Source organism: Macrotis lagotis, chromosome 1 (assembly GCF_037893015.1).
Source record: "Macrotis lagotis isolate mMagLag1 chromosome 1, bilby.v1.9.chrom.fasta, whole genome shotgun sequence".
Taxonomy (NCBI): domain Eukaryota; kingdom Metazoa; phylum Chordata; class Mammalia; order Peramelemorphia; family Peramelidae; genus Macrotis; species Macrotis lagotis.
In genome coordinates, this window is record NC_133658.1 from 480,151,668 (window position 1) to 480,176,149 (window position 24,482).

Consider the following 24,482-nt stretch of genomic DNA (forward strand, 5'->3'; position numbering starts at 1 on the left):
CTTCTTCCCAAGAGTTGTACATTGTCTGAACCAGTTTTAGAGTGATTTCTTAAAGGTACTTTTCTTTGTTGAAAACAAGTATAATTAATTTAACATGCAAAAATAACTACTAACCCTTATATAGATAGTCCTTTAAGGTGGCAAAGAATTTGACATATGTGATCTGATTTGACTTGTGAGATAAGTAGAATGAATGTTATTATCTTCATTTTACAGATAAGGAATCTGAGACCCAGGAATATTGAATGATTTGTCCAGTCTTATTACTAATCAAGAAGACTGTTTCTCATTTCACCTCTGATATTTATTAACTATCTGTTGCCCCAGTATGTGACTTAATCTTTGTGCATCTCATTTTCTATGTCTGTATAATGGAGCAAATAATATATTAAAGTACGCACCTTCCAGGGTTGACCAACTGAGATAATATGTTATAGTTTCCCGAGTTGAAAGGGCTACTTGGATGTCAAACGTTATTATTTGTCAAGATGCCTCTAAGTACCTCTTTACTGACAGAAGAGTGAATTTGTACTTTTCTTGAAAATGTGACTGTTATTGATTTAGCAATACTTTTTTTTTACAGGTGAATTTATGTTTTGACCAATTTGTCTACAAATTAGCAGACCAGATATTTGCATATTACAAGGTTATGGCAGGGAGGTAAGTAATTGTTAAGTTTATCTTATTGGCCCAAGAAACTATTTTACATTTTTCATTAGAATTTGCTGTTCATTTGGTAACAAGATTTCTGCTTTTTTCCTTTTCATCCTAGTTTACTTCTCGATAAACGGTTACGGTCAGAATGCAAGAATCAAGGAGCAACGATTCATTTGCCACCATCAAACCGCTATGAGACACTACTAAAGCAGAGACATGTGCAAGTAAGTGAACTTGTTTTTTTTCTGCTACAATATAAAAGCATCAGTTGGTTTTTAGTACCTGTCAATAGATGTAATAGATATCAATTAATGTAATAGATGTCAATAGATATAAAAATGGATATTGACAGAGATTGGTGGGTGGTGTCACTCTGCCTGCATGGATAGTATTTAAGTTGCAAAAAATGATCTGTTCAATTGTGAACATACAGTGAAGTATATGAACATTCATATTTCAAACCAATTTATAAGGGTTAGGGGAAGAGATTAATGGGAGAGAACATGAATTTTAAGCAAGAAGACTTCTTCCCAAGAATCAGAAAAAAAAGACCTTGTTGCCCTGTGGAAACTTGCCATTGACATGTCTCTGTTAGTGGTCAGCATCAGTGGTCTCATGGCCAGAGTTTGGCAGGTTTTCATGAGAAGCAGGTGCTTAGGGTGTTGAGTTCCCTTGTGAGTCACCTGGAGGAAGTGATTAAAAGTCCTTCATGCATGAATGACTGTGGGGAGGAGAAAAAGAGAATCCTTGCTAGGGGGATTTCCTTGAGGGAAAATTCATAATTAATATGTTGACATTTGTGAATGACTCTAAGGTTTGATTTTTTCCTTGGTCTCTTCTTAACTTCTAAGTTTATGAAGCTGACATTCTGATTTTACCCCCCCACACACACACATCTATTTGATGAACTTCTCTATCACTTACTTAATTTTCCATTACTTATCAAAAAAACTAAATAACTTCGAGAGAGTCAGAGAAAACATTAAAAAGGGTTAGTGTGGCATAATGGGATGAGTGTTGAATTTGAAGTTTGTAGCACTGGTTTGAATCCTAGATTTGTCACTTGGAAGCTGTGGCACAGTGGACAAATCACTTGTCTGAAATTTGACTTAACTGTCTGGGAAGGAAGGAAGACAGGCAGAAGGACAGGAAAAGAAAAGACACTGACAACCTTCTAGTTATTATAATAATAAAAAAATAATATCTTGGTTACTAACATATATTACTATTGTTTTCTTCTTCCCCTACCATCAATTATTCAAAATTGTTATACAATTGATAATTTCATTATATTATAATATAATATAATACTTATTTTTGTGGAGGAGGTAGGTGGTACAATGGATAGAAGACCAGCCCTAGAGTCAGGAGGACATGGGGACTCTTATTGTTTAATAGCTGTGTGACCTTGGAAAAACCACTTAACCCTGATTGCTTCCCCTTCAGATGGTTCTGGAGGAAAGTAAGGCTGGTGACTTAGAACAGCCCCACCCCCAATCCCATTCACATGCTTGTCATAGCATCACCTCCCTTATTGTATGGTCTTCTTTCAGAACGAAGGATAAACATTGTCATCATCATCATCATCACAATAATGATTTTAATAATACAACTGATACAGATGTCTATAACAGAGATCTAATTATATCCTTGGGTCAAACTCAACAGGGGCTTACTGTGAAATACTGCTGAAGAGACTTGAACTCTAACTAGTTTTGTAGCCTTAAGGACTTGACTGATTCCCCTTCAAACTTTAAATAACAACTTAATGAATTCTGGAGTGGCAGAACCCATGAAAGAATGAGATAAAAGAATTTTCCAGCCAAGACAGCTTAGAATATTAGCAGAAATGGTCTAATCCCTCCAGGTGAGAGCAGAGCCCAGTCCAATGCAGGTCATACCCCAGTAAATCAGCACTAGGCCTTGGGAGTGATGGACTCAGTAGTGACTAAGGACTGATAGCTGGTCAGAAGGGGATTACAGGGGTCCCCTCACTGGATCTGGAAGCAGGACTCTGTTCCCAGGGTGGAACAGTAGCCTACTAAAGTTTGCATCCACCCTGCAGGGACCCTGATCACAGTTCCAGGGTGTAAAGGAGTGCTTGTGGTCATTCATAGACCAGAGTATAGGCCAGGATAATGGAAATACACCTCTCCTTAGATTATACCACTTGGAAAGAACTGAAAACTTACAGACCCCTCAGAACCAGGTCAGAAGACAGCTATACAAAAATTATGCAACTTGGGAATGTACTTCTTTTACCCCAGAAGCAGAACCCAACTTTAACATAAAGTTAAAAGTCAAGAAATTGGGGCGGCTAGGTGGCATTGGGGCAGCTAGGTGGGGCGGTGGATAGAGCACCGGCCCTGGAGTCAGGAGTCCCTGAGTTCAAATCCAGCCTCAGACACTTAATAATTACCTAGCTGTGTGGCCTTGGGCAAGCCACTTAACCCCATTGCCTTGCAAAAAAAAAAAAGTCGAGGAAATTGCTTGAAAAAAATGAACAAACAGCAAAAAAAAAAAAGAACCTGGCTATAGAAAGTTGCTGTTTGTGGTGAGGAAGATCAAAACACAAACTCAAAAGAAAACAACAAAGTCAAAACTACTATATCCAAAGCTTAAAGAAAAATGTAAATTGGCCTTAGTCCTAGAAAGAGAGTCAGTAGCTTGATAAAGAAAACACACACACACAAAAATGAAAAAATAACACCTTTATATAAATATAATAGACTAAATGGAAAAAGATGCATAAAATTCACTGAAGAGAAGAACTCTTTAAAAAACAGAATTGGCTAAAGAGAAAAAATTATTAAAAATTCATTGAAAAGAACTCTTAGATCTGTACCTTAAGCCTTAGTAATATAAGGTTAATAGAGAGGTTGAGAACACCAGAAAATTGAAAATCAAATGAATATTGTATAATGAAGTCAAAAAGCTTGTATTAAGTTCCTAGTATGTGCATATATGTATATACATATGCGTATATACGTATATATGTAGATGTGTATGTATATATGTAAATATATGTGTGTATAGATCTATATATATGGGTCTCTCTATATATAGGTCTATATAGATCTCTCTCTATATAGAGATCTATATATATTTATATGAAATATGTGTTTAGGGTGTGGTGGTATTCCAAGACTCTCATGTTTCACCCAACTCTCATCTCATGTACAATGACCATATCCTGGTAAACCATCTTGGCAGATGAACTAAACTAGATTGAGGGTAACCTGCAGTCCTCAAACCTGTCCATGGGTTCTTCTCCCTGGTGGAAACTTTTTGCAGGTATTTTTTTTTTTTTGCGAGGCAATGGGGTTAAGTGGCTTGCCCAAGGCCACACAGCTAGGTAGTTAGTAAGTGTCTGAGGCTGGATTTGAACTCAGGTCCTCCTGACTCCAGGGCCGGTGCTCTTATCCACCGCCCCACCTAGCTGCCCCAGTTTTTGCAGATATTAAAGTCCACACTATGGGAAACTCTATCAGAGAAGCCTTTCTTACAAAGGTGTTGATGACACCTAAATTTATTAGGACAAGTGTTCATTATTGATTTCAGTGAACTTTTAACATTATTTATAAATACCTATTTTCTTTCTTGCAGAGTAACCAAATTTAAACTATTAAATTGATTTTTTTTTTGCAAGGCAGTGGGTTAAGTGACTTGCCCCAAGGTCACACAACTAGGCAATTATTAAGTGTCCAAGGCCAGATTTGAACTTCGATCCTCCTGACAGGGCCAGTGCTGTATCCCCTGCACCACCCAGCTGCCCCTCAACTGGTTTTTTGAAAGATGTTTAGAAAATCACATTTATTTTTAGTTGGTTTAAATCGGTCACTTTTCTTTCAGCTTCTTGGTAGGTCAATAGACCTCAATCGTCTGATTACTCAGCGTATTTCAGCAGCTGTGTATAAGTCAATGGAGCTGGCAATTGGGAGATTTGAAAGTGAAGACTTGACCTCAATAGTTGTAAGTACCATTGTACCATGGCATTTATTTGGGGTTACATTGTTCATTCCCATGACTAACCCAGCTTCTTTTAGTAGTAATGCAGGTAGATGCTCTTCTCTTTTTTTAAATGTAATTTAAATTTTTTTCTCTTTTCAATTGCAAACTTAAAAATTATCAACAATCAGTTGACTAATATTTCATTTTAAAAGAAAAAGAAGAAAGAAGCTTAAATAAATAAGTTTCTATTATATATCATTTGTTTTTTAAGAAGTGTCTATATCCTGTGTGTGTGTGTGTGTGTGTGTGTGTGTATACACACACACATGTTTATATAAAATCCAGAAAGTTAATAATGCAACTTCTTTGTTTATTTGTATCCTTCTCTGAACTTTTTTATGATCTGTACATTTAAAAATATTTTGTTGTATTCCTTTTTTTGCATAGTTATCTCCACTTGATAAATAATGGTCCACTTATTCCTCTCTGCCCTAACTTTTACCAAGTATAACTTGGCCCTTGTTATAGATATGTATTGTCTAGCAAAAAGAATCCGTATATTAGCTCTTCCTGAGAATTCATCTCTCGTTCTCCTTCTCTGGTTCATTATATCTTGGTCAAGAACATGTATTTTATACTCATTCTTTTGAAGTCACTATTGTTTGCTATGTTAAAGTTTTGATATCCTTATTCTTGAGAGGAGAATGGTTTTCGTATACAAATAGAAAAGGGTTCATTGTAGAGTTAGACATTTCAAGCACTTCCTTAAATCTGAACATATTTTAGTAAATATAATGTCCTATATGAAGAATAGTAAGTGGCATAGTGTATGTTGAAGAGAATAATATATTATTGGGAAGATAAGAAGGAGCTAGATTGTAAAAGAGCTTTAAATGTGGGAGAAGAATTTACATTTAAAACTGGAGATAATTGAAAGCTACTACAACTGAGGGCAATATTAATTTAGTAAGGGAGATTTTGAGGGTGAGGCACTGTCAGATCTAGGGGAGCATATAACTGAATTGTTAATAACTGAGTTGTACATTTCAAGTGCCTCCTTAATATCTGCACATATTTTAGTCAGAAATAAGATTTCCTATGTAAGGAACTGTAAATGACAAGTCCTTTCTCTCAAGGATCTAACACTATCTAGACATAATTTCTCTAAGATAAAGTAACGAAATAAGCAAGTTGTCTTAAGCCAGTGGTGAATCAAATATTTTAAAGGCTTCCTTGATATTTAGAGTTATAAATGATTTTTGTTGTCAGATTAAATGTAATTCCTGGATAAAATTTTGCTTAATAATAAATGATTAAGAGACAGTTAGGGGCGGCTAGGTGGCGTAGTGGATAAAGCACCGGCCTTGGAGTCAGGAGTACCTGGGTTAAAATCCGGTCTCAGACACTTAATAATTCCCTAGCTGTGTGGCCTTGGGCAAGCCACTTAACCCCATTTGCCCTGCAAAAACCTTAAAAAAAAAAGAGAGACAGCTTCCTTGTAATCTTGATGAAGTAGTGATTTTTCTAGCTTCATATGATATGAATAAGTTTATGCAAGTGTTAAAACATAGTATATAACTTATAAAATAGGGGTTAGTAACTAGTTCACTAGTCAAATGTGTACTCCCACCTCTTTGTAGAGCTTGTAAATTAAAAATTGTTATATCTGTATATTTACAGATTTGTGCATTTGCAATATAAAAAACATTCTCTTTTTTTTAAAGATTTTATTTATTTTGAGTTTTACAATTTTTCCCCTAGTCTTACTTCCCTTCCCCCATCCTCCACAGAAAGCAATTTGCCAGTCTTTACATTGTTTCCATGGTATACATTGATCCAAATTAAATGTGATGAGAGAGAAATCATATCCTTAAGAAAGAAACATATAAGTATAAGAGATAGCAAAATCAAACAATAAGATATCAGTTTTTTTTCCTAAATTAAAGTTAATAGTCCTTGGTCTTTGTTCAAACTCCACAGTTCTTTCTCTGGATACAGATGATATTCTACATTGCAGACAGCCCCAAATTGTCCCTGATTGGAATGAGCGAGTCCATCAAAGTTGAACATCACCCCCATGTTACTGTTGGGGTGTACAGTGTTTTTCTGGTTCTGCTTATCTCACTCAGCATCAGTTCATGCAAATCCCTCCAGACTTCCCTGAATTCCCGTCCCTCCTGGTTTCTAATAGAACAATAGTGTTCCATGACATACATATACCACAGTTTGCTAAACCATTCCCCAATTGAAGGACATTTACTTGATTTCCAATTCTTTGCCACACAAACAGGGCTGCTATGAATACTTTTGTACAAGTGATGTTTTTACCCTTTTTCATCATCTCTTCAGGGTGTAGACCCAGTAGTGGTATTGCTGGATCAAAGGGTATGCATATTTTTGTTGCTGGGCATAGTTCCAAATTTCTCTCCAAAATGGTTGTATGAGTTCACAGTTCCACCAACAATGTATTAGTGTCCTAGATTTCCCACAACCCTTCCAACAGTGATCATTATCCTTTCTGGTCATATTGGCCAGTCTGAGAGGTGTGAAGTGGTACCTCAGAGAAGCTTTAATTTGCATTTCTCTAATAAGTAATGATTTAGAGAAATTTATAAAAACCATTCTTAGATTGTAGGTAATCCCATAAAAGAGCCATATTTAGCCTAGGAGCTAAAGTTTGCTGACCCCTCTTATGTGGGATCACATAAGATAGGTCCTCAGGTAGGTTGTCAGAGCCTAACCTAGAGAAAAAAGATTTAAAATACCTGGTTTAAGAGACTGTACAACCAGGATGTTGAAGAATTTAAAAGGTACATTATTGGCAGTGCATGTAAAATCCCAGTCATGGCAGGTTAGGTGTCATACTAAATTTTTCAGCTTTGAGAAGTCAAAACTCAGCCTGATGATTAAAAATTGAAGCCAGATATTTAAGTACATGGTTCACACTTGTCATCATATGCCCACTGTATGTATTTGACTCAAAACTCCTCTTTCCAAATTATCTTAGGGCCATATTGTGTACCTCAAGAAGTCTCTCTTTATTCTACCTAAAGTATGAACTTTCAGCACTTTAGAAACTATTGTATAAAGTAAACTCCTTGAGGGTAAAAACTGTTTTTTGCCTTTGCTTATATATCCTTAGAACTTTGTATCTAGTAGTTACTTTTTTTTAAAGATTTTTCTTTTTTTTGCAAGGCAGTGGGATTAAGTGGCTTGCCCAAGGCCACACAGCTAGGTAATTATTAAGTGTCTGGGGCTGGATTTGAACTCAGGTATTCCTGACTCCAGGGCCAGTGCTCTATCCACTGTGCCACCTAGCTGTCTTTCTAGTAGCTTCTTAATAAATGGTAGTTGAACTGTTCGATAAATCCCTATACAAGTATAAGGTGTTTATTGTTGTTACTGTTTTTCATTTTTTATCGTTAACACCAGTCCATATGATATCTTAAAAAATTTAAAATTTTTTTCTCTTTCTCCCTCTATCTCCTTTGCAACCTATAGAGGCAAGAAATATGATACCCTTTATGCAAAACATTTTCTGCATTAATTTCAATTCATATTCTAGGCATATATTGTCTTTAACTCATTTCTTTTTTATCTTTATGATCAGGAACTGGATGGTCTTGTAGAAATAAACCGAATGACCCACAAACTACTGAGCAAATATATGACCTTGGACAGCTTTGATGCAATGTTCCGAGAGGCCAATCATAATGTGTCAGCACCATATGGAAGAATCACTCTTCATGTGTTTTGGGAACTCAACTATGACTTTCTCCCAAACTACTGCTACAATGGATCTACCAACAGGTTAATATTATCTGTTTTATTTGTCCTAATATGTTGATCATGGCAGATTTCTAAATGAAACACAGGTAGGGGAATCCACTTGTTTAAGGCTCCTCATTTATAAGGTCATAATTATGGAACTGGAAGCAACTTCAAAGACCATCTAGTTTGACTTCCTTATTTGACAGTTAAGAAAACTGAGGTCCAAGGACATTAAGTGATTTGCCCAAGAAAGAAGTTGAGGCAGGATTTGGAACAAGGCCTCTGACTCCAGTACCAGTTCTCTCTTCCCATATCATGTTGTCTTCTCCAATCATTAGCAAAAATTAACTCAAAAGTCAGAGTTCTCCAGGAGTGACCCTTCTCTTCCTTGGTTTTCTCCACACCTTCCTTCCTCAATTAATCATATCTAGATAATTCACTTATTTCTTTTTTCTTTTCTACCTTACCACTGAAATACTCAGAATCCTTTTGCAGTATAATTTGAACTTAAAGTAGTACTCTGTCTTTATGAAGGCACTGATTGCTCCTTTGGGGTTGCCATTTGTTTATGGCTTTGTCAGAAGTAAATATTGACTTTTTTGACAGTCTAATGCCAGTCCTGTAAATTGACAGCACATACTGTCTATCCTAAGGTGAATGACAGTAGCTTTTAAAATTTTTGATATGGATAGAGAATAGGAGGTGCTAGGGAGAAAGCTATTTAATTTATTATCTGTACCCCCCAATCTCCCCCTCTTTTAAGTAGAACTATCTTTGGGCATGCTTGGGAAGACATGGTAATTTAGTTTAGTTAAATTTTAGAAATCTTTCTATTTCTCTTTATAAAATTGAAATGAATATTCAACAAGCTCTTTGAGTTCTCTAGGTTTCTTAAGCATTTATATCTTCAGGACTTAGCATGTCAGTTAGCACATAGATGATTAATAAATACTTGATTGATTAATTGCTGGATTTTCCAAACTCTGGAGTACCTTGATGCCTAGATATGTCTGTCTGTGATCTTGAACTGGTGATTTTGAATATATGAGACTTGATTTATATTAGCAATTGATTCCATCATGAGACTCCTTTTTCAGGTACCTCTAGATGTCACTGTTAGATTTTCTAATGGAAATAGTTCAGTTCCCTAGTGCAATTAGGCATTATAGCAAATTCTGGTTTATAGATAGCTGTATCTGATTTTAACAATAAAAACGAAATTAATTGATCTAAATAAATCTTGGTCATGGGATAGGATGCTAAAGTTGGGCTTAGGTACACATTCCTCTTTTGCAGAAAGGCATGAGAGAGATGGGGTTGTCCCTTGGTTCCCTGTTTTCCACATCACCGTTTACTTTCCCGCATTATTGGCTTCTATTAACTTCTGGCCTAAAAAGATTATCATGAAATTGAACTATGAAAATTTATGTTATTATAAGATCTCAAAGTTGGAAGGACCCCACCTCCCTCAAGGAATGAGTGAATGAATGATTAAAGCATTTATTAGTTATTTACCTTACCGTATCCAAAGTCACACAGCCTCTACTCCAAAGAGCTTACATTCTTATTGGGAAGACAGTGCACTTTTATTCAAGATGCCTAATGCCAAAATTACAGAATATTCATTCAAATTTTCAAGAAAAATTTATTAAATTCCTGCTATATGGAAAGCCCTGTGTCTAGGCACTGGTAAAAATACTCGTGTTCTCATAACACAAAAACCCTTAACCTCATGGATCTTAAAAGACTAGGAGAGGCATAAGTTATAATTATTACCTTTATCAAAAGATCATCCCATTCTTTATCTTTGACTAGTAACATCTCAGAGAACTTAAGTTCCATGGAAAACTTTTTTTATTTTTTGTTTTTGCAAGGCAGTGAAGTTAAGTGACTTGTCCAAGGTCATACAACTAGGTAATTATTAAGTATCTGAGGCTGCATTTGAACTCAGGTCTTTCTGACTCCAGGGCCAGTACTCTATTCACTGCGCCACTTCCCCAGAAAATATTTTTAAGAGATGTTTGTCTTTCCTTTCACCATTGTCATTATTGTGTTATGCAAAAACAACAGTAATAATAAAATGACATTTACATTGGGGCCTTTATTTATTACCTATATTATTTCATTTGGTATTCAAAAATTTTGAGGTCAGAAGTAGCCAAGAATTCACTAATATAGTCTTGACTTTGAAGTGAGTCTCTTTTTTTTTAGATTTAAAGATGGAATCCCCTTATTTTACAGATAAGAAAATTGAATGACCTCCTTGAGCTGACAGAGTTAAGGAAAGAGATGGTCTCCTGATTACATAGTGTATGTGTCATATAGTCTTTTCAGGACATTAATCTTGATTTTATTTTATTATTTTTTATTTTTTTCCACTTACAAGAGAGTTTTCAGCATTCATTTTTTTTTTAAGGTTTTTTGCAAGGCAAATGGGGTTAAGTGGCTTGCCCAAGGCCACACAGCTAGGTAATTATTAAGTGTCTGAGGCCGGATTTGGACTCAGGTACTCCTGACTCCAGGGCCAGTGCTCTATCAACTGCACCATCTAGCTGCCCCCAACATTCATTTTTTTTGTAGGATTTTGAGTTCCACATTTTTTTCCCTTTCTCTTCCCCCCCCCCTTGATAGCCAGTATTCTGATATATACATATATATATATATATATATATATATTTATATATATATATATATATTAAATATATTGACATATTAGTCATGTTGTAAAAGAAGAATCAGTACAAAAGGGGAAAAAACATAACCCTTATTAGTTTTTAAGTCAGTGTGCTAAAAAAAAGTTATCTGGTTTGGATAGTTATGTTAGGCTTAGGGCCTAATGGTGATTTTCTAATAGTTTGGGAAAATGTTTTTTCCTTTCCAAATAGGCATTGAAACTATCATTCTATCTGTTTTTTCCAATAATAAAAATAATAGATGGAGTCTTTTTATTTGTTACCTCATTTTGATTCTTACAATGACCCTATGAGGTAGGTACTGTTTACTGTCATCTGCATTTTACAGATGAGGAAATTGAGGCACGAGCAACTTATCCAGGGTCATACATTAAGTATCTGGGCTAGGATTTGATCTCTGGTCTTCCCGACTTCATCTTCCACAGTATTCCCTGCACCATCTTTCTATCTGTGTGGCTTATTTAGTCTTGTGTATTCCTGACATATCAAATCTGTTTCAGTTCAGAAGTCACTAAAATAATAGATTCAGGACTTTAAACCCTTTTATTTGATGATGGTCATCTGATCTGAAGTTCCCATGGCCCTACTCCAGCACTATCAAGGTTTTATATCCAATTGTCATTTCACCCCTAGAATTAAAAAGGATTTTTCTTCGTTTATTTGACATGTGTGGGTTCTCTCTAAAACCACCCATCTTCAGATGTCTGAGTGTTTCAGATACTTGACAGAACTGTCATTTTTGAAAGCTGAGTTAGGAAAAGTGCTAAACTATCCATTGCCTTTGAATTCAGAGAAATTGAAACAATTCAATAAGCACATTCTCTTTTGAGGAGGAAAGTGAAATTCTGTACCAAATGTGGCTTCCTAAAAATAATCCATAATATCTGTCAGAAGCAAGATGGTTGACAAATAAAGATGCATATTAAAGAGCTTTGTGGAGGGGAGACTTGGAAAGCAAGTCTCATATAGAATAGCTTGGTATTGACATCATTTCACTTTTTCCTAAAATAATAATGATATTAATAACTAGCATTTATATCTCACCTTGTTTGCAGAATATTTTATGCTTGTTATCTCATTATGTCCTGGAAGGTAGGTTTTTTTAATCCCCATTTTGCAAATGAGAAAGCTTAAGCAGATAGAGATGAAATGATTTGTCCGAGGCCAGGTTTGAACTCATTTTTTAAAAAACAGTGAGCCCTAAAACCAAGGGAAAGTATGGATCATCAGATTTTAAAGGTAGAATAAAGAAGATTAACTGCTAAGGTAAGTAGTCTTATATTTATAGTTAAATTTCTGAAAGCCCAGAATTGATATTGCACTCCACGATGTTCCTCCTATTAGCTTTCTAGACCTTAAAGGTTGGGTTTTCTGCTAAAATCCTCCTTGTAGTATGGAACTCAACCCTGGAGGCAAAGGGAGCTCTGGAAGGTCCTTCCAAGTTGTAAGGACTGTGAATAGTCCTGTCTAACATTTTCAAAGGGGACCAGTTCAGAGAGATTCATTTCTGTGTTAGTCACAGAAAAACAAATTGTCACATCACAAACAACCCTGGAAGATGATCTATTTGTAATCCAGATAGTTGTGGTAAATACCCAGGCCAATTAACATCTTGGATGTTGACTTAAGCTAAGAATCTCTATAAATCTCATGGAAGTTTTTAGAGCTTTAAAATGAAATCTTGACTATCATTTTAATACCCCTTTTGACAAAGAAATTGATCCTCAAGCATGATCTATATAAAAAAAACTGATAAAGTCCAACAGGTGTTTCTTCTTTCTCTTCTTTCCTTTTTTCCTCCTCCTTCATCCACTCCTCACCATTATTTCAAATGGTTTTTGAAATTTCTGTTGAACGTACCATATTAGTTTTTTGAAATTTTTGTTGAATGTACCATATTAGTTCTTCAGAGCCTATAAAAGTCAAAATTTTGAGAATTAATATTGATGTGAGGTAGTGAACAAGCCTAAGTTGTCAGTGCCTTGGGCAATTTCCAAGACAGTAAGTTGCCGAAAAAAATCCAAAAAACTTTTTTCTTTTTTCTTTCTTCTTTTCTATTTATATACATATTATACAAATAATTCCTTCTATTTCTTTGTCTCCTATGATCTGATAACTTTGGGTAATTCTCTTCTCTATGGGATTGATTTTGCTCATCATGATAGCTATCATTTTTATAGCAATCCCTATGGCTAGTTCTGAGACATTGTTCTTTCCAATTATTTCATTTGATTTTCACAACAATTCTGGGAAATAAGTGCTGTGATTATCCTTGTTTTACTTAAGAGGAAACTTGAGGCCACCAGAGCTTCAATGGTCTCATAAGTCCATATTTAAATTCAAATCTTCCTTCCTCTGGGCCAAATAGATTAGATCAATCAATCAGGAAGCATTTATGAAGTGCCTACTTTGTGCAAAGCACTGTGTTTAGCCCAGTAGATGCAGAGACAAAAAATGAAATAGTCCTTGCCCTCAAGAAACTTATAGTCTTTGGGGAAAATCATGCACATTATGTAAGTATTTGCAAGATGTCTGTGAAATGCAGGGATTGGGAAAAGGTTTTCAGAATGTGACTCTCAAAAGGAGTTTTGATGGAAATAAGGAGTCCCAGAAGGCAGAGGGGAGGAGGGAAACCCCTCAGGCCTGGACTGAATTTGTGTAAAGGCAACAAAGGCAACAGAGATTTAAGGCTTGTAAGTACCAAGATGGTGGCTTAGTAGAACCAAGGAGTTGATGGTTGTGTATAATAAGGCTGGAGAAATAGCATCACCGGAGTTTAAGGCTCTCAATCTTGATTTAGAGGCAAGGTTCTAACCCGAGTCCTTCCTGACTGTCTGTCCAACACCCTGTTTTTAAGCTTAGCACACTTTCCTAACCAATTGATTTTTTATTGCAATTGGGCAGCCCAGTAGATAGAGGACCTGGCCTGGAGTTAGGAAGGAACTGTGTTCAGATCTGACCTCATAAATATTTGTGTGATCCTAAGCAGATCATTTCCCCTCTGCTTGGCTCAGTTTCCTCATCTGTAAAATGGGGATAATAACTTGTGGAGGGTTATTGTGACAATCAAATGAGATAATATTCTGTAAGCACTTGGGAGCACATGGTGCCATAGCTAAATAACTGTCAGTTATTGTTTTTTTATCATTATTATTTTTCCTCTTAATGGACTTTCCAGACAGACATTATATTTTATGACCCATTTCACCTAATGCTGAAACTAAATGGAAAATTGTTATGGGTTTGCATGTCCTCCTCACTAATCTGACCAGATTTGATACATGTTACAGTAATCGGTTTTAAATGGGTCATTTTATTTGATGTGACTTTCTCATGTCAGGGGGAAAAAAGGGCAATGATATTTCAGAGAGGTGGTTATAGGGGATTGATAGAATTTGTGAAGAAATAGTGAAAGGCCATCACTTATTGCTAGGATTCAAATTAATGTAAGGGTTATCTTCATGATGCTATGTAGAAGTTGAAAATGTTGAAAAGCCTGATGTGTAATCACAGGTGAAATAACCTGGGATCAGTGTTATTTTTAGGGATTTAGACATAATCTCTGAAACAAATGGATTTTTCCATGAGTGTTTTCATTGTATTTGCCATATTAACCAACCTCTCTCTCTGAGACACTAATTCCTGAATTTTGTTTACTTTTAGCTCTTAAGTGAAGCATAGAGATAGCAGGCATATCCCCTTACAGAGCTGCACATAATTGAAATTGTTTAAAGGCAAATAGCCATTCTGTAAGCCTGTGGAATTTGTTGAGTTAGAATAGTTGAATCATCCAGTGTTAAGAACCAGAGATCATTAGGCTGGGAGGATCTTAACCCTGGGGTCCATGGATAGATTTCACCTGGTATGAACTCAGGAAAGGATCTTTATTTCCATTACCATTTAACTGAAATATAGTGTCTTGTTCAATTATTTTAAAGCATTACTCTGAGAAAGGAACCCATTAAACTTTACCAGTCTGCTAAAAGGTTTCCATTTTCCAGAAAAAGAATAAGAACTCCCCATTTTGCCTCATATTCTTGCTTTTGTAGATGAGCCCCATCAGGTTTAAGTGGCTAAAGACATGTTTTTTTTCTTTTCTCAAGAGGTACTTGCTCCTTCTCACTTCTGTCCTCCAGATCTCAGCTATCCAGACGATCAAAAGGAACTCTGTGGTGCTTTATTCTTTTATGTGACTTGTGTTTGTTAAGGGAATTTCAATTATTATCGGAAATTAACAAAAATACTTAATGTTTCAGTGTTTCCAATATTTATGACAAACATCATCTATGGTATTCTATGGCTAGTTCTGAGATACTTTGTTGGAAGAGCGTAAAGACAGAAATTTTTCTGAGTACCAAAAGAACATTCCAATTTTAAGTTTGAATGTAAGCTTTTTTGTTGGCAAGGCAGTGGGGTTAAGTGACTTGTCTAAAGTCATCCAGCTAAGTATTAAGTGTCTGAAGACAGATTTGAACCTAAGTCCTCCTGACTCTAGGGCCAGGGCTCTATCTACTGTACCACCTCACTGCCTCGTTTAAGCTATTTTTTTAAATTAATTATATAAATGTGATTTTGATTTAGTCATGTTTTATATTTATTTGCTAGTCCAGTGGGTAGAAGAACCTTTCAGTTTAAATCAAACTTTGTCAGTACTCATTTGGGATGGGCAGTGGATAGAGCAGAGGGGGCCTGGAGTCAGGAAGACCTGAGATCAAATGTAGCCCCAGATACTTACTAGTTGTGTGACCTTAAGGAAGTCATTTAACCTCTGTTTGCCTCATTTTCCTCAACTGTAAAAATGGAGATAATAATAGCACCCACTTTTCAGGATTGTTGTGAGGGATCAAATGAGATGATATTTGTAATGTGCTTATTAGTGCAATGTCTAACACATAGTAAGTATTATATAAATATTAGCTAGTAATAGTAGTAGTAGTAGCAGCAGCAGCAGTAGTAGTAGTAGTAAAATCCTCTGAAATTATTGTTTCAAAGACCCATTAATGAAACATAAAGCTTATTTAAAAAAATAAAATTTGATAGCTTATTGGGGACTAATAACAATTCACACACCCACGGAGTTGTGAGCTCCATGGATCCAGAAGGTATCTATCCTGAGAAAATCAGAGGAAATATTGATGTAAACCTCAGAATAGTTGAAATAATTTTTTTAAAGAAGACAATGCCTTTAATTCACCATTTCTGAGCCCTTTTGAATATGTTCTACTCTATTCTTGCCATATTTTTATATCTATTATGAGGAAACTTAGTGACTGGAGCTCAGGGCCTGGAATCAGAAGGATCTGAAGTCAAATCTGGCCTTAGACACTAGCTGTTATGGACCAAGTTAGTTTTTTTAATCTGGAGTTGGAAATGGCAAACTACTCCAGGATCTTTTCAGAAAAACCCTATGGAGAGAATAGCCTGTGGTGTGGGTGTCCAAACTTTTAGCTCTTCTGAACCCAACAAAAACTTGTCAAAGGCCACATATAGAATTTAATATGTATTTATGATGATTGTGTAACTCAAATTAACAGTGAGTATAATAATAAAATGTAATGATATTGCATAAATGGGCTTTGAGAGCCACATGTGTCTGTGGGTCGAAGACACCTGATCCATGGCGTCTTGAAGAGTTAAACAGGACTAAATGACTGAACAACAATTAAAGCAATGACAGATCTATTACATCTCTTTTCTTTCTTTCTTTTTTTTTTTTAAGATTTTTCAAGGCAGTTGGGTTAAGTGGCTTGCCCAAGGCCACGTGGCTAGGTAATTATTAAGTATCTGAGGTCAGATTTGAACCCAGGTACTCCTGACTCCAAGGCCGGTGCTCTATTCACTGCGCCACTTAGCCGCCCCTACATCTCTTTTCTTGCTATAACATTTATTATACATTACTCTATTTGTTACGTTGTAAGCTCCTTGAAATCAAAACCTGTTGAATTTTTATCTTTTTTTTTAATCTCCAAAGTAACTTAGCTTAGTGCTGGGGCAGATTGAAATGATTCAATAAGTGCTTATGTTTCCTTCTTTGATTTTTAGTTCAGGCAAAATCTATTTTGTTTGAAGAATTATTTACTGATTAATCAACCAATAAATATTTATTGAGTGCCTACTCAGTATATATGAGATGACTTCTACCCTTGAAATATTTGTTATTTGTTTGGAAAGAAAAAAATGAAGAAGCTTTGTTTGATGCAAGCATTCCTAGATATCTTAGATTTTTTTTTCTTTTTCTTTTTTTTTGTATTTTTACAAGGCAGTGGGATTAAGTGACTTGCCCAAGTCCATACAGCTAGGTAATTATTAAGCATCTGAGGCCAGATTTGAACTCAGGTCTTCCTGACTCCAGGGCCCATGCTTTATCCACTGTACCACCTAGTTGCCCCTGTATATATTTTTACTAAACATATATCCATATTAATCTTGTTGTGAAAGAAGAATCAAATCAAAATGGGAAAAAAAACAGATATCTTAGACTTTAAGAATGATCTATAGAATTCAGAGCTTCCTTTCATTCCCTGTCCCACCCCACGTCACTACGCCATCTATCAGGTGCCAGTTGTCCTCCAAATAAAAATGCCCAAAAGGATGCTTAACCTAGGAAAACAGAGTATAATGAGACTTATTCCTTAAATTTCCCAAAGCCAGAAGGCCTTTTAATACAGATACTTCTGTATATTTAAACTTTAAAACTTGGAATATTTCAGGGTTCTAAATAGACAAGCTGAGAAATATTATGCTGACCTTACATTGGTCTCTTGAAGTCATGTTCTGATTCTTTGTCCCAGCAACCTAGGCTTCTGGGAGTACCATGGGGATATAATGCCTGCCTGGCTGGTCCTTTCCAAGATGTAACTCTAAATATATTTTTATTATCTGAAGTGTAACAGTAAATTTTATCCATAATAATGATTTTTCCTTTGGTAAAATAAATGATTTTGTGAATCATCAAAGACAAAAATTATGTTGTTCTTTATCTTCAGTCCCTTTTTGTAAGTCTTTGACAATTGAATATTTGCAGGGATTGTAGCTTTAGCTTTAGAAGGCAATTTAAAGATAATTTAAGCCATTTAAATTTATTTTATAGGTAAGGAAACTGGGAAGCCTACTAGGTTAACTGTCTTGCTTAGAGACATAAAACAATAGAGGGAAGATTTGACCCTAGTAGTAGTGTCTTAGTAGATGGATATTTTGTTGTTGTTTACTATTTAGGTCTCCATATGGGGCTTTCTTGGCAAAGATGCTGGAGTGGTTTGCCATTTCCTTCTCCAGCTCATTTTACAGATGAGGAAACTGGCAGACAGGGTTTAGTGATTTACCCAGAGTCACACAAGTAGTAAATTGTCTGAGGTCAGATTTGAATTTAGGAACATTAATCTTCTTGACTCCATCCTCTTCTCCATCTAACTGCCATTGGTTCAGATCCTTCCTTTGTATATAGCTAGAGTTACTTAGATAATTCCACCTATCTAAATATCCCTTTCTGAACCCAAATTAAATAACAGACAGTAAAGAGGCATTTTGTGCAAAGCATTTTGCAAAACTGAAAACATGATGCTGTGTAACTGTTTTTGTAAATGTATTTGTTCTTCGTAGGAATATAAGGATTAATTAGTGAAATGGGTTCTGAATTTTGAAGCTGCTCAGCTCAAAGAATTTTCTTTAATGATATTATATGATTTCTTTTTCTTTTTAGATTTGTTCGGACAGTGTTACCATTTTCTCAGGAATTTCAGAGGGATAAACAACCCAATGCACAGCCCCAGTATCTTCATGGATCCAAGGTAGACCATCATATTATTGTTGTTATTGTTATACCTTTGGAAAGAAATCTGTAGGTTAACAGTAAAATAACTTTCTAATTTTAATCTTTTCTACATCTTGCCCAGGAATTTTTTATATTTGTGTGGTTGTAGCTTTTTGTATTTGAAAGTACAAGTTTGAAAATAGAGTTTTCTTCCATTCCATTAGCCTGGGAAGGGCTTGCTTTCAGATAATCCTTCAAAAATTATTAGGTTTTTGCAGTTTCAAATCAGAGGTCAAAATGAATAGTAGAGTTAGCTTGAAATTCAATAAAACCATAAAATTATTAAGCCTCTTATGAAAAACACATTTCCCCATGTACTAAGGGCTATTAGTTCATTTCCCTTGGGTCTTATGAGACACTTATAATGTGGACAATATTCTTTTCCCTTGATCATTCATATTAGGGCTGTACTGTTATGTTTTCCATTCTTTCTCAATTATATGTAAACAACAATTTTTAATAATTATTACTTTAAAAATTTGGAATTCCCTATTCTTTCCCTCCATCCCTCCTTCTTCCTCCTTCTTGAGAAGGCAAGCAATTTAAAATAGATTATACATGTTTGATTATGCAAAACATTTTCAAATTAACCATGCTGCAAAAGAAAGTAGAAATCCAAAAACCCAAGAATAATAAATAAAGTTTGTAAAAAGGCTTCCTAGAAGGTGGAATATTAATTGGAATTTAAGGAAGTCAAGAAAGTAGGTAGTTGAAAGGAGTTGATAGGACCTTTTAGGCAAGGGGGACGTTGAATGGTCATAGATAATGCCCATAGCTGAGAGATAGAATTTCTTCTTTATGGAACAGCTAGGTGGTCAGTATTACTAGATTGAAAAATACATGGTAAAGTGTAAAGTAGAAAGGTAGAAGAGAAACTAGGTTATGGAGGGCTTTGGATGTCAAATAGACCATTCTATATTCAATTCTAGAGACAGTGGGGAGCCACTGGAATTTATTCAGTGAGTGGGAGGGTGAAGTGTATGAAAATTACTTTAGTGACTTAAATGGAAACAGGATAAGAGTGAAAAGAGACCTGATGCACATAGATCCACCAGCAGGTAATTGCTAAAGTCTAGGTGTGTGATGATGAGGGACTATGCTAGAATGGTGGAAGTGTCAGAGGAGAGAAGGGAACATAATGGAAAGAAGATGAAAAGGTGCAATGGACAGCCCTTGGGAACAGATTAGATACTGAGGGAAAGAGTGGTGAAGACATTGAGGAATCTAGGATGACTGGAATCTAGGATGCCGACTGGAAGGAAAGAAGATGTAAAACAAAAAGGAAAAGGATATTTGTAGTAGCTCTTTTCTGATGACAAGGAATTGGAAATTGAAGGAATTCCATCAATTGGGGGATGACTGAAGAAATTGTGATTTATGATTATGGTAGAGTGCTATCCTGCTATAAGAAATGATGAGCAGGATGCTCCCAGAAAAATTTGGAAAGACTTATATGAACAGATACAAAGTAAAGTGTACTGTGTTCAAAGTAACAGCAATGTTGGATGATAAACTGTAATGACATAGCTTTTCTCAGCAGTGCTTTAACTCAGTACAACTGAAGGACTTATGATGAAGACTGCTATCCTTCTTCAGAGAAAGAGATGATAGTTTTCAAAATACAGATTGAAGCATACTTTTTTTAACTTAGTTTTTCTTGAGGTTTCTTTTTTTGGAGGGAGGGGTCTGTATTTTCTCTCACCATGACTATTATGGAAATGTTTTGCATTACTACATCCTATTGGCATATCAAATCGCTTGATTTCTTAATGAGGAACATGGGAAAGGAAGAAGGGAGAGAGTTTGGAACTCAAAGGTTTTGAAATTGAATGTTTAAAATTATTTTTATATATTACTGGGGGAAAATAAAATACTAAATAAATAATAGAACAAAAAACAAGTAGAGATGGTTCTCCTTGCTAAGCAGTAAGGTTATTTCATCATGTGAGGCAGGAATGAAAGAAGAGAGAGTGGTAGAAGTCACCTGAATGAAAGGAGGTGAGGAAGAGAAGAGAGCTCATAGAAAAGGACCTCAGTTTTGTCCAGTAAAATATAAGACAGAGTTCTTAACTGAGAGAATGGGGAGGGAGGAAGCCATCAGAGGTTTGAGGAGAAATGGAAAGGTTTAGGAGAGCCACTGGAGATTGGGATAGTAAATTGATAGGGAGGTCTAATAGGATTACTTAGCAACAGCGAGGGCCTAATTCAATTATGTAACTTAAATTGTTAGTGGACTCAGAATGATTGTGTCATTTTTCTCTACCTTTTGCAGCAGTTTGTGTGTAGGAGTAAAGATAACAAATGGTGGAAGTGATCCAAAGTGGTCTGGATATAATTAGTAATATGATAAAGGGCATGGGGATTCAAGAGGAGAGGAATGTAGAGTTGAATTGGTCAAAATGGGGAAAAGAAAAGAGAATTCATGGGGAGATGTCCAGGGTGAGAATTGAGGGGTTGAGTGATTGGATATTATGATTCAGATGAAGAGTAGGATTTTGTAAGGGAAGGCTGTTGTTGTTTTTCCTTCATTCTCGAAGAGGATCGTGATATCAGGGGGAGGTGGTGACATGCAGTCACTAGCCTCACTTTCTCCTGGAGCCATCTGGTCCAGTAGCATGTATAGATTAGGATGACTGAAGATGGCCCTGAGGAAGACAGAAGGAAAGGTGAAAAGCCAATACATTAAGGCCAGAATTCAGAATTCTTAAAAACAGTGCTAGTTCATTTCTGGGGGATGGCAAAGATAAAGGGTATTGACTCTCTTTGTGTGTGGCTAAGGTGGGTAGAGTAGTAGCTTTTGCTAAGTGAGTAGGTTGAAGAACTGAATGTTTAGGGTTTGACTTGGAGAGTTCTAAAGTTCTAACAGCTATGAGGAGTTTGATTGGGCTGTGGATATTAAAAGCATGGACCCCAAAGCAAGAGAAGTTGTAAATAATAGAGAAGGGTGAGAACCCAGAAATGTCATTGGGGGAGCAAGGAGAATTCCAACTTACCAGTGAGTTCAGCCAGTGCTGAAAAGGATGGCCAAGGATATTATATCATCAAGAGGATGCCAGGTTTCTATAAGAGCAAGTAGGTGCAAGGAAGAGAAGAGGAAAAGATGCTAATGGAAGAAGTTTGTTGCCTGTGGAATAGGCATTCTAGAGGTCACAATGAAAGGACTGGGTGAAGTTACATTGAAACTTTGGGATGGAAAGATTGAGGGGGATAGGGATGAGGAATATATTGTTGGAGAAGGTGGGATGGAGTTTGGATGATTATCTAGAGGAATTCCTGAGTCCCTAGGATATGAAAGGTATGACCAGGTATGAGGATATGTATTATTGAGCAGAGCATACCACTCTTCTACATTCAAAGGACAGGACCAAGAGACGGTTGGAATCCTGAAATCAGAGGTGGAGTATTACTTTTCTTTGTAGCATATCTCTACTGGGAGATTGGGCTGATGTTGGTTGGTGGCAGATACCTTATGGTGGCACAGATTGGATTGGTTGCTTTGGAACAGATGGAAAAGGCTCAGCATGAGCCTTAGCAGTCTTTCTTTGGGAGACCCACTGTGACTGTTCCAGTATCATATATCTAGTACATATCTGATACTGGATTTGAACTCAGGGCTTTCAAGATTCCAAGCCTAACTCTCTATCCACTGTGCCATCATCTACTCTTTTTTTATTTTATTTTTTTAGTTTTTGCAAGGCAATGGGGTTAAGTGGCTTGCCCAAGGCCACACAGCTAAGTAATTATTAAGTGTCTGAGACCGGATTTGAACCCAGGTACTGCTGACTCCAAGGCCAATGCTTTATCCAGTATGCCACCTAGCCACCCCCATCATCTACTCTTAATGAATCTTGGGTTATAGCTTGCCAAGCAGGTTTAGTTTCTTATGTCTTAAATGCACAAAACCAAATGTCAGGGTCAGAATATTGAAATATTTCCTGAATTTCCCTCTGGGGCATAGCCTATTTTCCCCTACCACTCTCAATTTAAATTTTGCATAATGGAGACCAGTGCCCTTTCTTTTTTTTCTCCAGACCTCATGCTCTTTTCCTTCCCTTTCATTGTGGGTTAAACTCAGTTAAACACTTCATCTTCCAAAAGGGCAATCTTAATGCTATGTCAGACTCTCTGTTCTCTCACACCCAAGCTGATGCCAAATGCACTTAATTTCTTAGAGATCTCTTTAGATCTGCTCTTTGGTTCTAATACCTCTTTCTGTGCAGAAAGGTCATTTCTTCAGCTATTGCATCGTCTTTTTTTTTTTTTAGCTATCTCTTTTCTTGCTTTCCTTCTTAATATTATTCCATTCCTTATGGTCATGATGGAAGGAATTTTTTTAAATCAGTTTGAATTTTTCTATCCATATCTATGCAAATAAATTTTGTATACATTTAGAAAGAAAAAGACCATATGTATGGTTAACACCATAACTCCAATAGTTGCCTGGAAACTTTTTGTGCTCTTTTTCTTGACTGAATATTAAGCCTCCAAGCACCTTGAATGATACTGTCATGGCTCAGGAATGAATAGTTTTAAATAATTAGAGTGGTGTAGCTCCATGCTGGGTAGTGCATCTCTCAGATAAAGTGTTATAGCCTAGGGCTTATAACATAGGCAGTATGCTTCCCCCAATCCCAGGATTGTAAGGTTATATTCAGCTATCTTAAAATTCCATATGCTGCAATGGACACATTAAACATGTTTCCTTAAGAGCTTTGCATCTGTGTAGGATACCCTGCCTCCCCTTCCTTGGAGTAGGGATACCCTCCTAGTCTTTTATCCTATTACTAGACTTCAGTGGTAACTATACATTTTGAGAGTCATGGTATAGGTCTAGTTTCCTATATAGCAACAGCATGGAACCCAAGAGTTTAAGAGGGATGTGGGAAGAAGAGCTCTTTCAGCATCTCCTGTTTTTCTTCCTTGAATTAGTTCTACACATATTTTCAGGGGTACAGAACTATAAAAATAATAACCCACTTAATAAAGTAGAGACAGTTGCATACATGGAGGTATGTTCAAAAATCAAAGTCACATTATCAGTTCAACTTAAAACTTAAAAATTGCCATTTGGGGTATGAATTCATTGGGTGCTGCTTCCTTCTGAAATGCATCCTGTTGTTATTTTGAAGTGGTGATGGTGTGAATATATTCCTACATACTTACATGCACGCATGTATTAGACCAAGCCACATGTAGACAAATTTTCAAAATGCTTTTTATTTCCTTCCTTGTCTCCACAAGCTGAGGAATTCATGGCACAATATCATACATATTGTCAAGATTTCTGTGATGGATGCTTTTGCTTGATTTGTTTTTATTTGTCACAGAGTTGAGTGTGCTCATGAAGGGAAATGGGTAATGGGTCAGTCAGCAAACATTTATTAATTAAGCACCTCTTATGTACTAAGAACAGTGGATTCAAAGAACCCCAAGAAACAGTTCTTGTCCTCAGACATTCATTGAGGATGAAAACAATGTAGAAAATATAGTCAGTCTTCCAAATATAATATACAGTAGTTTAGCTCATAGTGAAAGGTTATTGAAAAAGGTGGTTTGCTAGATCTGAATGTCAAAGGTAATGTGAAATGACAGTGGGGGGG

General features: G+C 36.1%; 1 protein-coding gene across 2 annotated transcripts in view; it reads left to right on the forward strand.

Annotated features, from left to right (window-relative positions):
* Nucleotides 1–24,482, forward strand: part of CYFIP1 (cytoplasmic FMR1 interacting protein 1) — a 164,276-nt gene that overhangs the window by 97,780 nt on the left and 42,014 nt on the right. For both annotated transcript variants that reach the window (XM_074213710.1, XM_074213709.1), the window contains exons 19-23: nt 584–660; nt 773–881; nt 4,510–4,629; nt 8,219–8,418; nt 18,772–18,859. In XM_074213710.1, coding sequence (XP_074069811.1) covers nt 584–660; nt 773–881; nt 4,510–4,629; nt 8,219–8,418; nt 18,772–18,859 — 594 coding nt within the window. The remainder of the gene's footprint in view (nt 1–583; nt 661–772; nt 882–4,509; nt 4,630–8,218; nt 8,419–18,771; nt 18,860–24,482) is intronic.